This window comes from Carettochelys insculpta, chromosome 5, assembly GCF_033958435.1.
Source record: "Carettochelys insculpta isolate YL-2023 chromosome 5, ASM3395843v1, whole genome shotgun sequence".
Taxonomy (NCBI): Eukaryota; Metazoa; Chordata; order Testudines; family Carettochelyidae; genus Carettochelys; species Carettochelys insculpta.
The window spans coordinates 4,629,735-4,647,441 of NC_134141.1; the positions used below are offsets into that span (position 1 = coordinate 4,629,735).

General features: G+C 40.5%; 2 protein-coding genes across 4 annotated transcripts in view; one reads left to right on the forward strand and one right to left on the reverse strand.

The window, feature by feature from the left end:
* Positions 1-805: 805 nt before the first annotated feature.
* On the forward strand, positions 806-16,536 carry MYL5 (myosin light chain 5). Of its 3 annotated transcripts, XM_074994565.1 has the most exons (8): positions 806-849; positions 2,308-2,392; positions 4,344-4,451; positions 5,420-5,495; positions 7,330-7,434; positions 9,649-9,727; positions 11,170-11,218; positions 12,290-14,072. In XM_074994565.1, the coding sequence occupies exons 2-8, from the start codon at positions 2,363-2,365 to the stop codon at positions 12,389-12,391; spliced, it is 549 nt and encodes a 182-aa protein (XP_074850666.1). In that variant the 5' UTR covers positions 806-849; positions 2,308-2,362; the 3' UTR covers positions 12,392-14,072. The 3 variants fall into 3 exon arrangements, with proteins under 3 accessions (XP_074850666.1, XP_074850668.1, XP_074850665.1); XM_074994567.1 differs by lacking the exons at positions 806-849; positions 12,290-14,072 and adding an exon at positions 16,455-16,536 and having other exon boundaries at positions 2,182-2,392; XM_074994564.1 differs by lacking the exon at positions 806-849 and having other exon boundaries at positions 2,182-2,392.
* The window catches only part of TMEM175 (transmembrane protein 175), a 40,315-nt gene continuing 29,160 nt past the window's right edge, over positions 6,553-17,707 (reverse strand). Inside the window, exons 10-11 of the mRNA XM_074994559.1 lie at positions 14,083-17,050; positions 6,553-6,928 (exon numbers count right to left, since the gene is read on the reverse strand). Of these exons, the coding sequence (XP_074850660.1) occupies positions 16,387-17,050 (664 nt within the window). The 3' untranslated portion in view covers positions 6,553-6,928; positions 14,083-16,386. The remainder of the gene's footprint in view (positions 6,929-14,082; positions 17,051-17,707) is intronic.

Consider the following 17,707-nt stretch of genomic DNA (forward strand, 5'->3'; position numbering starts at 1 on the left):
CGCCAGGGCAGCTTGACGGACGGAGCCGTTGGTCGGCGCATGCGCGGGGCAGGAAGTAACGTGAGGCGGGTGGAGGGCGCGAGGCTGCGCCTTCAGTACGAATGCGCCCGTCCTTTCGAGGCCACGCACGTCACCGAGCTCCCGGTGCCAGCCCTAGACCTCCCCTCCCGCTGCGGGTGGCGTCCAGTCCGGGAGAGTTGGGAACCCCCCAGCGACCTGTCCACCCAAAGGACTGTTGACAAAAGACACTGTTCCTCCTCTGGGGCAGGCAGAAGGTTGTCAGTGGAGTGGAAGTGCCGACTTTTGTCGACAGTGTGTCACCAAATGCATTTTGTGTGTGGCTATTCCACCAGTTTTGTTAACAAAATTGAAGTTGGTAAAATTTGCTGGCACAACTGTAGCTAGGTGTGTAGAGGAGTTTAAAAATCAGAGAAGAGTGAAATGGAAGGTGGTGTCCCCAACTTGCAGGAGTGTTGTATGACACCCATTTACAGGCATTTTCATTTAAATGACCAAAATAACCATGTTTACAAGTGTTTCCCTTTAGTGCCTATTCCTGTAGGTGTGCAGGGTGTGCTGCAGCACACTTGAGTTTTGTGCCCGGTCGCTGGCCCTATCTCCCTGCTGCCTGAGATCACGGCTGCTTGGCCTGGGTCCCTTCTCAAGCACTGGGCCTGCAAAGTGGGGCTCTGCTGCCAGTCCCAGGGTCCTGGTTGCCATCCCTGCATATGGAGTTCCAGCCACCTAACTATGGCTCCAGCCTCCACCCGCTTTCTCCTGTCTGCATTTTGTCTTCCTGGAGCCATAGTCCTGCTTCTGCTCCAGCGGGCAAGAAGAGGTGTGGAGAAGGTAAAAGGGGTGCAGCTCATCAACTCCACTCTAAAAATTTCCAGCAGCACTGCCTCCTCCTGCATTATGAACTGCTAACATTAACAGTAGTCCTCAAGAATATAAAATCTGTGGTTCTGGAGTCTATTGCAGAATTGAAGCCTAATTTACATATGGTGAAAGACACATATGACAAGAATGTGTAGTATATTAGAAACTTTTTTGTGTCTTAATCTAGCTCTCTAGCACTTCACCTTATATGTGAAAGAAGCAGTCTCTCTCATTACGTCTTAATAGCAGAGCAGCTGCAAGCACAACATTTGCTAATTATGCTGTATTCTGATATTCTCCAAGGGCCCTAGCTTAAGGACGAATGTGTTATCTTTAGATTTTGCCATTCCATGCGTCCTGCTGATCCAATGTAAGAAACTATTTTTAAATAAAGGCCTCTTAAAAATCCTCTCTCTATACATTCTTAGAATAGCTTGAGGGAAAGTTAGACTGGTTATGTAGTTCTTTGCACAATTTCTTACTAATTATGTTATTCAAGAGCAGTTAAAAGCAAATTCACTCTCAGTAATAGTTACTTTGAACAGTAAGCTACTCTCTTCTTCTTTTCCATCTCTCATCTGCACTGTGACTAGACCTCTCAGATTGTGCCATTCCCTCATGGATTACTGCTCTCCACTGGAGACGGTCCTGGGCAAGGTTTTTGCAGATGTCGACACCACTGCTGCACTTTTTCATGTGTGCCTTCAGCACGTTCTTATATCGCTTCCTCTGGCCCCCAGTGCTCCTCCGTCCTTCCTTTAACTTGGAAAACAATCTCTTTTGGGAGGCACTGATCAGACGTCCGAACCACGTGGCCAGTCCAACAAAGTTGTTTGTGAATGGTAATGGCTTCAATGCTGGCCATGTTCAGATCTTCCAGGACACTAGTGTTGGTGCGTTTATCAGCCCAAGAGATATTTAGGATTCTCCTGAGGCAGTATTGATTGTATTGTTCAAGTGCTTTCAAATGATGTTTGTATGTTGTCCAGGTTTCACATTCATACAATAGCATTGGAATAACCACTGTGCAATATACTAGGAGCTTTGTCTTGGCATAAATGTTCCAGTTTTGAAGACCCTTTATCTCAGGTGGGCAAAAGCAGAGCTTGCACAGCTCAGATGGTGCTGGATTTCTGTGTCAATGACAACTTCAGTGGAAAGATGACTTCCAAAGTTTGGGAGATGCCCCACATTTTCCAGCAGTTTTCTGTTGACTGAAGGTACACGAGATTGCTGTTGGTGAGGGTTGTTCAGTGTGAGGCTGAGATTCTCATGTGCGTTGGTGAAGACGCTTAAGATGGTCTGAAGGGCTCTGGGAGGAAGAGCAGCAACCATGTTGTCATCTGGGTACTGGAGCTCCATGATCAAGGTCATGGAGGTCTTGCTTTTATCTTTCAGTCTCCTGAGATTGAAAAGCTTTCCATTCAGTCTATAGATAATCTTCATGCCATCTGGAAGTTTGCCATCAATGAGGTGAAGGGTCATGGTGATGAAGATGCAGAACAATGATGGGGTAATGACACTGTCTTGTTTGACTCCCGTTTTGTCCTCACAGAGGTTGTTTGGGATCCGCTGTTGCCCAATACGGTGGCAGTCATGTTGTTGTGAAGCAGCCGTGAGATGCTAATAAAATTTTTGTGGCAGCCAATATCTGAGACTCTATGACCCTGACAGCTGTGGTCCTTAGAATACACCTTCCTGTTTGGACCAGTGGAGCTGCACTATGGCAGAGGCCTGATTCACTCCTCGCAGAACATGAGATATATTAATACTTACAGAACTGTTTTTAAAACCTACTGACAAAAATGTTTAATAGATCTATGCCAGTATTACTGATTTCTTGAGAAAAGAGCACTATTTTCTCCCTACCCTCAATACTTTTCAGTACTTTCCAGTAAAAATAAGGTTATTGGCAAAATTAGGCAAAGGACAAGTATAAAAATATCCCTCAAAGTTCCCATTGTAGAGTGGACATAGATACCTCCCTAACCACTAATTGAATAATTTCTCTCACTCTTAGATTTTTGCATGCATAGAATCAATGAACTATTTTATTTCCAGAGTGTATTGTGATTGCTAACTAAAATTAATTAACTGATATTTCAGAGGGTATTTTTACACTGGTCTGAGTTCATTCAGATATCTTGGAAACCTGAATTACATTTACCTTTTATGAAAGGCTCAGTTCAGTTGCAGTCATGATTCTTCTATTTGTCTCTTTAATGTTGTTTCACAAAATACAATAAACTCTCAGGAGGCTATGACTGAAATTGTCAGACCATGTTTTTAATTATGACAATACTGTATTTTTGAGAACTCAGGGCAGTACTAAATGAAGTACTATCGTGTACCTTAATCTATAATTTTGAGTGTCTTGAGATAATTTGTGTGTGTGTTGTATTTGTGCAGTTTGCAATGTGTTTTGTGTACCAATATGTTAGATATATAAGGAGAGAAGTGGGAGCTGCTCTTTCAGAAATATGGTTGGAGCATGTGGGATAGGCTCTTGGAGGGGCATGTGAGTATTATGTACACCTGTGTTAGGGGATCTGCAAGTAACTCAGGAGGAAAAAAGGCTCCGTTTTCAGGAAGCTCCTCCCCATCTGAAAGTCTGAACTTAAAACAATGATTAAATTGTCATTCAAAAACATAAGTCCTAACTGAAGATGGATGGCATGACAATTATTTGTTTGTGATAGCACCCACAGCAAGTTGCTGTGTCTGTAAATTAAACATTCAAAAGATGAAGAAGGTGGTACATCTGTAGGAAGAAAAAGATAACATTTAAAGCCTTTTACATGCCATATCTCTGCAATTGAGAGAGATATATTTTGAAGAATCCAGAGAAATTTACCATTAGTGAGTAGAAGTGCTATGCAGTGTTATGTGTAGTAACATCACAGTCAGCTCCCATCAGTATTTGAGGCTTTCACCAGTAATCTAGACAGCAGATTACTTTAGAAGGTTTCATGTATATGCAACAGCTGTTTAGCCACTAGAGACCAGAGGATATGTTGGAAGTTTCTCCATGTATGGAACAGGTCTTGTGAGCCAAAAGTTTGACATCTCCTTTGGGACATACTAGCTGCAAAGATGAGCCCTACCCCTCCTTAGAAAGGACACTTTATAAAGTAAGATTCCCAAAGACAGCCAGGCACAGCAGTTCTCTCCAGTGAAGATGGTAAGTTTACCCTTTGTGGGAAACCGTCATTGTGGTGGGAGACCAGGGCATTTATCTGCATGATGCTTCTAGGAAAGGGACTATGGTTTGAGGGAATGCACTGTGTTTGCAGTAATTTTGAAATCTAAATTATGAATGTTTGAGTTGTATCTTTTCAAAGAAAGTAAGTTTTAACTTATAATCTGAAGGTGTTAATTGGTGTGTGTATTTCAGAAGAACAATACACTACATCATATGCTTATTCTTTCCCAGTTTAGCTCAAAGTTATTTTGTCTCTTTTCAGGCTAGCAGGAAAACCAAAAAGAAGGAAGGTGGTGCCAAACGTGCCCAAAGAGCATCCTCTAATGTTTTCTCCAACTTTGAGCAGACACAGATCCAAGAATTTAAGGAAGTAAGATAAAACAGAAGTCATATATGTATTCATGAACTGTCCTAGAATCTGAAACAAGGTTGGATGGACTCTGTTCTATACCTTTGGTTCAGCCCCCTCCACATTATGAGAGATATCCTGTGTCTTTGTCTCTGACAAAGCAACAGTGTATGTGGTGTCCAGTGATACTCAACCTGTGGCTTCTGCACTGCACTTAGATCTTTGCTGAGAGTAGTGCTGCCTGTCTTAAATCCACCAGCACAACCTGAGCACACATCAGTCTAAAAGGCCTTTCTGTAGTACTTCACACACACATGCACACACACAGTGCTCAGCAGGCAAACATGCAATGAGGAACGGCACAGGAGCCAAGAAATGGGTGCCATACGCACCTTCCCACTGCCAGCAATATGAGAAAGTTAAGGAACAAGAAAGTATTAGATAGAATTATAGACATACTATAATCACAACACACACACAGAATATGTTTGTCATACTTGTATTACTGTGCAATAGTGCTGAGGCACAACAACAAAACATGTCTGAACATCAGTGTGACTGTGTTCTGGGTATTAGAGTATGTTTAGTGACCATTTTGCTCTCCAGAAATTCAAAGTTGAATAGTACAGCTCTGGAAAATATTCATCACCCTAGTAGAAAAGTTGTTTTTGAAAGAATTTGTATTCATTTTGCGCTCATTAAAAGAGAGGATTTGCAGTTTAAAGTATCATTAAGAGACAAAACCAAATCAACACTTTATTAAGCAACAAAATAAAAACCTGAAATGTGATAAGTAAAAGCCTTAGCAGGCTCGGCATACACTTTTCCATGTAACTTCTTACTAAAGAACGTGTATTCGCTGTTTAAAAAAAAAAACCCCAAAAAACCAGTCCTCTCTCAATTTAAACTTTTATTGAACACAGGTATACATGAAGCTACAGTTGTTGAAAACATGAATATATTATATGTATATTCATTCTTTTGTCTAGGCTTTCACATTAATTGATCAGAACAGAGATGGATTCATAGATAAAGAAGACCTGAAAGACATCTATGCTTCTTTGGGTAAGTACATTAAAGTGGAGATACTTTTTGCTAATGCACACTTACTCTCTTTAAACTTGTGCCAAATGGTGGATTATTTAACAGTGTAAACATTTATAGACTTGATATTAGAGATGAAACTAGAATTCTAGAGACCCAACACCTTCTAACTTTGGAAGCAAGAGGGACTGGCAACTGAATTCCAATTTCTCAGTTTGCTCCTGTCTCTATTAGGTTAAATCCGCCTCCTAGAACTCAAAGTCCCAACCTTCTGGGTATTTAAAGTCCAGATCCTGGCCCAATTTTTAATACAAGATCTTTTTGACACTAAACAGGGGGAAGGGAACCTAATACAAATGATGCATGATACTTTTAAAATAAAAATACAGTACAGTTCTACAGCAAATATAATACTGTCACATCCTCCATACAGAAAAAAAAAGTAGGTTTCTTTTTAAAGTAGTAATGTATTTTAGAACTATAACCTACACATTTTCCATAATAGTTGAGCTCAGTCACTCACTCAGCCTTATAAACCCCACTTAAAAAAAAAAAGAAAGAAACTGATACATTTTAGTCAAGAGGCATGGCTATTATCTGGTCAGATTTCTTGAATAACACAGGCTACAAAACCTCACCCAGTGATGTGTGCATGAATCCCTTAACTTCTGTTTAAGCTACAGCATCTCTTCTAGAAAGGTAACCAATCTTGATTTGGAGACAGCAAGTGATGAAGAATCTACTGTATCACTACGTAAGTTGTTCCAGTGGTTAATTACTGTCACTGGCAAAAAAAAAAAAGTTGCATCTTATAAATTTGTCTAGCTTCAGTTTCCAACCATTGGATCTGTTATGTCTTTTAGGGTGTGTCTACACTTGCATTCCTCTTTCAAAAGAGGCATGCAAATGAGGTAAATCAAAAATGCAAATGAGGTATACATTTGCATATTCAGCACACATTTGCATATTCTAAAAAGCGCTTCTTTCGAAAGCAGAAAGCCAGTGTAGACGCTGCTCTTTCGAAAATAAACCCCATCTTCAAAATAATCCTTCCCATTAAATAAAAAAAAAAGAAGGATTCTTTCAAAGATGGGTTTACTTTCGAAAGAGCAGCGTCTACACTCGCTTTCTTCTGAAATTAGAACATGCAAATGAGGTGATGAACATGCAAATTTACACAGCATTTGCATTTTATTTACCTCATTTGCATGCCTCTTTCGAAAGAGAAATGCAAGTGTAGACACACCCTTACTTCCAGATTAAAGAGATATTTATTGTAAGGAGGAAAGTCTTATGAAACTTGCAAACACTTGTTACCTAAAACCACTCCATTTTGCATACTCTTCTTTTCAGCCTCTGCTGGGTTTTCGAGTTTACAGCAGCCAGTTTGGTTGGTGGTCACATTTCCCACAGTGGTGGCTCATGTACACATTCTTCCCATAATTATTCTGTAACTGGAGGGAGTGATTTATATAACTATACAGCATTATCAACTCCTTTTGACAGATTATTTGAAGATTTTTTTTTTCAGAAGCCAATTACAACTATTGGACTCTATCTCCAATACACTACAAAGTGATTCTGACGTTTGGCCAAGATCGACTTTGTAGAGCATTAAAAGTACTGTGATGCCAAAAGTCATTTAAAGAGGGGATTTTGTTGAAAATATTTTAGAAAGTTACAATGCAAAATAAAAAAAAAAAGTGGAAAACTGTCTTGAAATGGTTGAAGGTCTTGGGGGGCAATTACGCAGCCTGTACACATTGGTAAATGTGCCTAGAGATAAAGTTCAGGGCTTTGTCTATTATAACTCTAAATAGTATCTGTGCACTGAAGACCTTTTCCTTTAATTTAGGTAAAACAAATGTAAAAGATGAGGAACTAGAAGCCATGCTGAAGGAAGCCACTGGACCCATTAATTTCACCATGTTTTTGAATCTCTTTGGAGCAAAGTTACTTGGTAAGTTTAATCGTCAATATAAACTGTTATTCAGACATTCTTTAGGCATGTCTTCTGACTTATGTCAATCTCTTCTTGACTTACAGCCACTGCAGTTATTACCGTGGTAGCCAGTGTCCACACTGCCCTAATTTGGTTGGTGTCATGCTTCCTCATAAGGAGCATTTCCACCAACTGCAGAGCGGTAAAATGAGGGGCACCCAACTTCACCCCATGCTGTCAGCTCCCTGCTTCAAGGTGAGAGCTGGGGCAGCCAGCCAGGCTTCTCACTTTCCCACTGGAAGCAGGGGCAACAGCCTGGACTTCTCAGTTCCTGGAGCAGGAAGCCAGGCAGGCTCAACCAACTGGGAGGGAGGAGCTGGAGACAGCTGGGTTCTAGCTGCTAGGATTTCTTGCCAATTTCATGGCTGCAGCTTGGAGCCGTGAAATTGACAAGACAGAAGACAGCCAATGTATTGTCATAAATACACCATCGTAAGTCTTAACACTTCTTGTGGAGGTGTAGGTATGTCAGTGTAGTAGGGCTCTTACCTCTGTGGGCCAACCCTATAGTATGCACACCGACATAATTAGCTGTGCATAGGCTGCCTTACATTGACCTGTGTAGTATAGACCAACCTTACCCTCCCTATTTCCAGTTCCTTTTTTAAAAGACTTTAATCATTTTCTTCTATTGCTCACAAAACATTCTTAAAGTTGGTGATTCTAAAAGAGAGTCAAAGCTCATCTGCACCAGAGATGTCAATGAATATTTTTCAGTTAAAATGTCTGGGCACATAGCAAGAATAAGTCTATATTCCATGGAAATTATGGCGTGTTTGAAAATGAAATTACTGATTAACATGGACATGGTCCAGCTGACATCTGCTAAAGATAGTATTCTAACACAAGTTTTTGCTGAACAATTGTTTAAGTTTTTAATACCTGCTTGCAGACAAATCTCTGTGAAACTTTTAATGCCATTTAGATACTCTGGGAGAGCTTGCCCAGCTATAGGGATGGCCCTAACTTCTCACTGAACTGTCCTACCATGCAGCGCTCTCTTCAGAGCAGACCCATCTGTCTGTCCCCAGTGTTGTTTCTTGGCTATCACTCAGCCACTATAACCATCTACCTTTTGTACTCTGGGGACTTCATAAAGCTTCACACACACACATTATACTTTACACAACTACAAATACAAAGGTATACATAAATATATAACAATAGTTTCTCAGCACATTTGAAATATTTAACCAATTATTTAGACAACAAAAAATAGACCTGAGGCTGTTTTTAGCTACCGCTTTTAAAAAATTGGCCATGCAACTCTAGTTTTTTGTTATTTTTATTATTAGTGGCATAATAGTATTTACTCATATTTCTTGGGATATCAGACTGATTTTCAGAGTAAGTATTTTATGTCCTGACTATATGCAAATTACAGTACTGCCTGATATTACAGAGCCTGCTGTAATTCTGTGAAATCATATTGACCAATAAACATGTTGTTTTTGAAGGCTCATAGACTAATTTACATTAGAAATAAAAAGGAGACCACCATTTGATGTCTCAAACAGGTTATATATGCACCTACCATTCAGAAGAGGCAGTCTCCCCCCCTCTTTCAGAACAGTCTTAACATTTTCACTCTCCCGTAAAGTTGCTCATTAAGCCTCATTTATTCCCACAGAATCTGAATGTGTTCTCATTTTTGCCTCCTCAAGTGCACCTCTCTATTGCTATGTCTACACTTGCCCCAAACTTCAAAGGGGGCATGGTAATCAGGCTGATAGGAGATTACTAATAAAGTACTGTGATGAATATGCAGCACTTCATTAGGCTAATTCTTCCCCACGGCAACTTCAAAGTGTCAATTTTGTCCCAACATGCACAAAATTTTGGGGAGTAAAGGCACTTCCAGATAGTGCGGGCACTTTGAAGTGTCTGTGGCTACATGGCATGCTGGCACTTCAGAGTTGCTGTGGGGGAGAATTAGCCTAATGAAGTGCTGCATATTCATTGCAGCACTTCATTAGTAATCTCCCATCAGCCTGATTACCGTGCCCACTTTAAAGTTCAGGGCAAGTGTAGTCAGCCTATAGCTTTCAAATGCTGTTACGTTAGAGACATCATTTTCAGTACTGTAGAACCATTGTACTACTGGCCTCAATACTGTTTGTGTGAAAGATTTTAACCAATGGAATGTATGTCAACAGTTGCTATTTTCTGCAGGTATGGATGGAGAAGAGACTATACTAAATGCATTCAAAATGTTTGATCCAGCGGGTAAAGGATACATTCACAAAGATTAGTAAGTTTACTTCTGTGTGTGGTATCAATCGTGGTCACATTGTAGTAGAGATAGTTAAGATCTAGGTATTTTGGATTACATTGCATATTCCTTCCCTTATTCAGCTCACTAGATTTATAACTTTCAAATGACTACATGTTGTTAAATTACTGAAGTGCAGGAACAGAATGGAAGACCAGAGTAAATGAGTAACTTTGTAATAATGCCCAGGAACTTTTTCTCCACTATTGAAGCAAGATACCATTGAAAAGCCTCTTATTTTAGATTTGTCAGAAAGTTTTCTATGTTCCATACATTTGTCCAATGGCGAATAGTGAATTAACAGTTGTATATTCAGAGACAATAAACCTATTAAAACAGTTTTTCTGCAGGATAAAGCAGGAAAAATGTGTTTTCCATTTTCCTCTACAGGAAGCATGCCTGAGACTGTTGTTTTTTAAATATTAGCCTGCATATCTAAGCTGTTTGCATAAGAAGCATTTTAAACTTCTGCAGATTGGGGTATAGTGACTTTCGCTAATGCTCAAGTTCTTATGAGAGGATATATAAATTGCCTTTATTAGTACAGAGACTCAGCATGGAAACCCATAAGATAGAAGTAAAATCCAGTGAGAGCTTAACTCTGAACTGGATTTGTCTGTATCCTTTTCTTTCTTATAAAGCTTTAAATTATTCTTTCCCCGTAACTTTTTATTTTTGTGGTGCATAAACCTGAGCTGAGTGAATTCTTCAGTCTCCCCACCATGCCATATCACCTATTCCACTCACCAGATCCATATTTTCCTCACATCCTTCTTAATTTTGAAAAGGGTAGCAACATGAATTTTTGCAGCCAGATGCAGAAGTTCTCTTCACTAGTTTTTCACTAGTTTAAATAGATCTGTGTGCCCAGTTAAATGGATACAACCCCCAATAGTAATTGCTACAGTAGCATGCTTAAGTATTTATATCAAGATAGCCAGGACAAGTTAAGCCAATATTCACCAGGTTTAAACCAGTCTAGGAATAGCCACACCAAGTGGTACTGTTTTAATTAAACTGGGATTAAGTTGCACTTGAAAGCACTGCAACTTCATGTTTAGACTGGACCCAACTCCAACCCTATGGAATGACTAGAGAACAGCTGATGTGGAGTGTTGTGACAAGAGTCCCATCCTACTTTCTGCTCAAAGGATACTCGCTGCATTCCCCAACTGGTACTTACTTGTCTAAAACCACAATGGAACAGTGTGCAAGTACTATCTAGTTGGCAGATAGCCAGCAATCTCGGGGAACAATTCAGCTTCACTGTAAATAGAATGGTAGCAGGTTTTTTCCCCCTAGCTTAAAATATTCCAAAGAGAAGGTGATTATTTAATTGTCAGCAGCTATGACTATGCTATCCTGACTCTGAATTCAAGTGTCATCTAACTGAACTTCTCTCTTGTGTCTGTTTTAAATAGCTTAAAACGCATGTTGATGACGCAGGCTGACAAATTCACTGCTGAAGAGGTTTGTATGCTATTGTATTTGTCACTCAAGTACACGTTGGTATGTGATGACAACTGCTTCCTAGAAATGCAGCAATGCTATTCTACTATACAAGTTTAAAGTAACCTCTCTTGGATAAGGGAAATAAGTGTTTTTCAAATCTGTTTACTAAGTTTGTAAGAATTACCACTGACCCATTGTTAAAACATTCCCCATAATTTAGAAATAAGAGAGTAAGGCTATGTCTACACTACAGCACTATGGTCTGAAGAAGTGGGTCTGTCCCACGAAAGCTTACCTAATAAACTATTTTGCTAGTCTTTAAAGTGCTACTTGACTGCTTTTTGTTTTGATCTGTCAACAGAGTGCAGCTATACACAAAAGCAGATTGACAGAGCAATCCACTCTGTGAACAGAGTATTATGCCTCAAAAAGCAGAGTTCTGTCCAGACTGTTGACAGAAAGCTATATGGCTACGTCTACACTAGCCCCAAACTTCGAAATGGCCACGCAAATGGCCATTTCGAAATTTACCAATGAAGCGCTGAAATGCATATTCGGTGCTTCATTAGCATGCGGGCGGCCACGGCACTTCAAAATTGACACGCCTCGCTGCTGTGCGGCTCTTCCCAACGGGGCTCCTTTTCGAAAGGACCCCGCCTACTTCGAAGTTCCCTTATTCCCATGGGCTGATGGGAATAAGGGGACTTCAAAGTAGGCGGGGTCCTTTAGAAAAGGAGCCCCGTCGGCACAAGCCGTGCGGTGGCGAGGCGCGTCAATTTCGAAGTGCCGCGGCCGCCTGCATGCTAATGAAGCGCCGAATATGCATTTCAGCGCTTCATTAGTAAACTTCGAAATGGCCATTTGCGTGGCCATTTCGAAGTTTGGGGCTAGTGTGGACAAGGCCTATGAGTGTAGACCCCTGAGTTCTGTTGATAGAGGGCCCCTTTTGTTGACAGAACTCTATAGTGTAGACACAGCCTAAGTGGTCACAGATACTTGCTTCAATGCTGGAGTTTTAAGTTGGAAATTGCTAGAACTCTGCTTTGCAAAAACATAAGTGTTCTTTTTTTTTTTTTTAATGGTATGCAGATAGATCAGATGTTCAAGAGTTCCCCTATTGATGCTGCAGGAAACTTGGATTATAAGTCTTTCTGCTACACTATCACACATGGAGAAGAAAAGGAGGAATAAAGAGTGCACACTTGCCAGTTGCATTAAATTCTTACATAGTATTAATAAATAAAAATTGAACTGATTTTTTTTTACTCAGCTGTAGTGATGGCTCAGTTACCCTTTGCTCATGCAATTTAAAAATAGCTATGCCCTAATCTCTACTGTGCCTGATGGAAGCTGCATCCTTTACCATGCTTTTTCACTCCATTCTCCTTAGCCCACTGCAGAGGCATTTCATTTCAAAGTTATGCCTGGGAAAATAAAATGGAGAAAGATGTGCTAGCACTTCGTTTGCATTTTCTAAGAGCGTATGAACAGGTAGTTATTAATGGTATTCGCCTCTTTCAGCACTGTGATAGGTAATCATAAAAGTAGTCATGGGTGTGGGATCACGGTTGCACTATGCAAGAGAGAGAAAATTTCCAGAGATCAATCACACATTACTATTGCTTGTCCCAAGCTGACCATTCTGCTTCAGAGGCAAATTATTTTCTCTGAACCAGTCAGTATTGCCAGAGCCACAAATTTCATCTTCACTGGAAGTGAAAACAGAATCCTTGTTGTGGCAAGGGATGTGGTGGCACCTGGAAGACTAACAATTTTATTATGGCATAAAGCTTTTGTGACTTGCAGCTCACTTCATCAGATGCATAAAATGAAAGAAAAAGAAACAAGATAGTAGGGATACAGAGATGGAAGTGTTACATCAGAGCTAAATCAGTCAGGGTGGGTGTGACTTAGAAGTGGAAAATTACTTATTGTAGTGAGAGAGCCATTCCCAGTTCCCATTCAGACCCATAGTTTTATATAGATTAAAATGGATTAAATTTTTGACATGATCTTCAATTCTGAGTTGTCAGTTTCAGAAGAGCAAAAGCAACATTCATTAAAACAACTAAGAATCTCAAAAGGAAAGGGCTGTGCACCTTATAAATTTGGAGTAGAAACCTGATGTAAAAAGGCAGGGTTTAGACTATCCCATTTGCTTGCAAATCATGTAATCTGCAGTTGCAGATCATTCTAAAATGCAGGTTGTTTGATCGGAACTTAAGAGCCATGTCAGAACAATCAACAGCCAACTCTCCTCCCTCTTAAAGGAATTTTCAAGTCAGGTTTATCCCCAAATGTAGACATTTTGAAAATTGAGCCCTACCTGATTGGATAATTTGAATTAGGTATTATAAATTGGGTTATAAGCAGAAAAATGCTTTCTGTGGAAGGGAATCATAAATCTTTGCTCTCCACCACTTGCCTACTATAACTGGGTTCAGAACAAAGTTGTTTTTTAATCAGCATGATTATGTGCAGCATTGAGCTTCTCTAGTTTAACTTACTTTCAGATCATGAACAAAAACTATTCATATGACCTGCTGCACTGGAGTGCAACTGCTTATTTTTCAAAGTAATCATCAGTAACTCAGCTAGAGGATATGGCTTATTATAGGACTGGTAGATGAGATTCTGTTGCCTGCAGTGTGTGGCAGTTTAGACTAGTGACCATGATAGTCCCTTTTCGCCTCAAAGTTTATGAACCCAGAAGTCTAAACCATATTATCTTCAAACTAATAAACTAGCCTCACAAGGGAGTCAGAGTTCTTCAAATGTAGCAATAACAGTGTTAGCATCAAAGCTTTACTGAACACAGTGTTTTTTTGGCATTATAGCAGGTCTGCATGACCTACTTCCTCATTATCTTAGACCAAACTCACCTCATGCATAAGTAGACTTCCTGCTTAAAGCCATGAGTTCACGAACACGTAGGGGTTCTTGGGTCTAACTTATTTAACATCACTGTGGACCAGAGATGCTTGGCTGAATGGGGAAAAGACTGCTGAAAGGAATATAAAAAGCATCCTACAGATTTACCTTCTGGCCCTAAGATATGTATTCTAAACAGATTTATCCCAATAAATGAATTAAGTCTCCAGTCCACAGATGCTAAAGATGGAATAATATTTTTCAAGGGTAAAAAAGGATACATTGCTATTATGTTGTTTTAATTGTAATTAGTTTTGATTTAATCTGAACAGAAATGCAATGTTAGGTATTTTGATATTAACTGATATGAAATTATTACGAATACAAATCTGTCAATTGCTTACAGCACTAAAACCAATGAGACCGAACAGAAATAAAACTGCTTTTATCAGATCTCACACTGAACAACACAATATACAACCCCACTGTAACCCCTTCACCATAAACCAGGAACAACAAAAAAACGCAAACAAAAATCCTCCACAAAATGGTGGTCCCTAAGATGTAACCCTTCAGAACAGGGTACATAATACCAACTGCTATATTTTAGTACTAAAATCCACCATACTAAAAGGGGAAGCACTTTCAAAGCCATTTGAACAGATTTTTAAAGTGATTTTCAGTAAGATTTATTCAGCTCATTTGCTATTGTGGTTATTAAAGTAAACACAATTCCTCAGATAGCTTCAAACAGAGCAGAAGTATCTGCACAGGCACACACGTATCAAAATGCAGGCTTATGACTCCAGCCAAGAGAAAGATGTCGCCTGGAGACTTCTTCAGGGGAAAGGTGTACTTGCTGCACTGGGCCCAAAAGCAACACCTCACTTCCACATATAGAAGAGAGTGGGGGAACTACCAGAATGGTGTTCCCTTCCCCCTAGGTGTTGTAACTCCTACAGGTGGGTGAGTGTCGTTCTCTTCTAGGGCTGTGCGGCTGATGGGAGTTACCATTCACTCCCTGGCCAAACCTGAAATAAGGAAACGGCCAGTTCCCTCACATACCTAGGAGTAAAGTTATGAACAGCAGCCTCATGCTACCACTGTCCCCTAAATCACATTTCCTGCTGCAGACTGTTGTCAGGGAGTTTCTCTGGGAGGCCAATTGGATAATAGACAAAAATGCAGAAACTTCTTTCATCTCTGCTGGCTGAAGCCAAAGCTACTTCAGGTCCCACAGCTCATACACTGGCACTGCCCCTTTGGGAGCACTCATGGAAAAAATAGGAGGTGCTATGCATGTCCCATCCACACTCCATGGGTGGGCCCTGATGATCAATTCTTCTCCCCCACATCCTCTGCCCCAGCACTCCCTGCCAACCACAGTCTGTTTCATGGCATGCTGGACGGAGGCTGGGAAGGGAGGAGGAAGAATGGGGATGGGGTGCACTTGGGGGGAAATGTCAGAAAGAGGGGGAGCAGGGGCTTAGGGATAGGGGCTATGTAAGGGTGGGGCTGGAGGGAGGCCCTGAGGAAGTCAGTGCCTATGGCTCTTAACATTTCTTCCCTGAAGGAGGTGAGTATAACTGGTTCACAGCCTGAAATGGTAACTATTCACAGGAAGCCCGTCATGTTAAGAAATGCTACTTTAAAACAATAACATACAATTGATTTAATGAGTTTGTGTCAAGGTAGCTTGGAAATATAGTATATGGGCCACACATTCACCTACAGCCTGACCACATGCTCAGCAGAGCAACCTAGAAGACAACTTATGAAGTAAAGCCTCAGGACTGGTAACCTTGTGGGACATCCCAGGGCACAACTGAAAATAAAGGGAAGCTGGTGATCAATAGAGGCAGACACCTGGCTGCCGAGATTGAGTCTCCTTCACTATTTCCAGACTCCATCCTCCAGCTTCAGTAGCAGTGCCACCAGCTTCCAACCATTCTGCTGCTGGCTGCCATGCTAGTGATTTTCAGAATGTGTAATAAGACAACTGGTACATGTTGCTATCTTTTAGCGGGTTGCTAGTGCATTATGTCTGCAGCAATGCTTCAAGCAGCATTGTCTCCCTCCTGGGTAGTGTGTTAAGGAGGCAGCTCATACTGTGCTTTGGCGCCTCCACTCAGCTAAGGAACAGAAATGCTTACATTTCTAAAGAAAGAGGCATGAGTTTTTTCAGCTAAAAATTAAAGATGCCTCTGTTAGGGCTAATGTAGACTTTAGCATAAATCAAAGTAATCTAATACCTTAGAACATCACAAGTCTTAATTAGAAATAATGTTACAGTTTCACATGTGCTGCATGGGAATCTATGAGTGTGTTTCATCAGGAGACAAGCATGTTTCCTCTTCATCTAACACTACTTTCTTCCATCCAGACAGAGACAACAGTATTTTCACAACTGCCAAAGAAATCCTGACAAGGATGCGGAGGGCAAGGAAAGCAAAGGGGACTACAATTTGCATGATGTGAAAAATTGCTGTGCTGAATTCACTCAACAAGCACGTCAGAAAGAAGGCACCGAGGCTGACACAAGGGTAGAGAGCAAGCTTAGCAAACATAAAGGCATGTTCTTTGCCACCATACCAAGCCAAGGGAGTCAAGGTTTCCCTTTCATTGAACAGAGCTGTGATCCAGATAGCAAACTGAAAGATGCTGGCAAAGAAAGCGATAACACAGCTTATCTGAATAGCTTCTATTTCATTGTGAGACTTCTCTGCAAATTCACTGGTCAGCTGGTAAGCGAGAGGAAGCCCACCAATGAAAGCCAATGAAAACGTGTTGAGCAATCGCATAAATTGAGTTGCTTTTGTTAAGTGAAGGAAGAGGGAGTGGTGGACAAACCAGAGAAGACCAGTTGTTACGAAGGAGGCAAAGTAGGCCAGGAAGTTTGGTCCATATTCACTTAAAGCTTCAATGAGACTGTCATGGAATTTCTCTTTAACTTCTTTGGAATCAGGGACATTGTCCTCACTGTTGAGGGAAAAAAAATTACTTTTGTTTGCAGATTAGTGGTATAATGATATAACTAGAGAACAATGCATGTGTAATTTCACTCTGAAGTGTAACTATGAATAGCAGCATAAGCTTCCAGGTTTATTGTGCTTCAGTGAACTCCCAGTTTACAAGTTAAAAAGCAGTTCTTACAATTGACTGGTCTGTAAATATACCGTAGGCTCTGACAGCTTCCTGGATCATACATTATCAATAACAACGTCCTCCACACATCTTAGTTGTTATTTTAACTGATGAGGTAAAAACCGTTAGAGAATCCAGTTAACTGGCACTTTGCCTGACAGAGCAATCATCTGACTTTCGAACTATGTGGCAAGATCAGTGTTTCCAAACTTCTGAGAATGAAACTTGTACAGGCAGGTGTAATTGCATTAAAGAGGGGTGGGGGTTATTAATCTGGACATGGAGAGGCAAGAAGAGATCGTTGTTAAGAGTTTGTGCAATTCATTTATATTAGGGTGTCTACGAGAAAACAGACTGCAGATTGTAGAAGTCAAAATAAAAACAACTCCATTCCCTTTCAATGCCATGAAACATATGTCGCCACATACAGCAGCATATGAAGACTTGGAAGACCCAAGTTCAATCCCTGCTTTGCAACACACAACCTAGGTC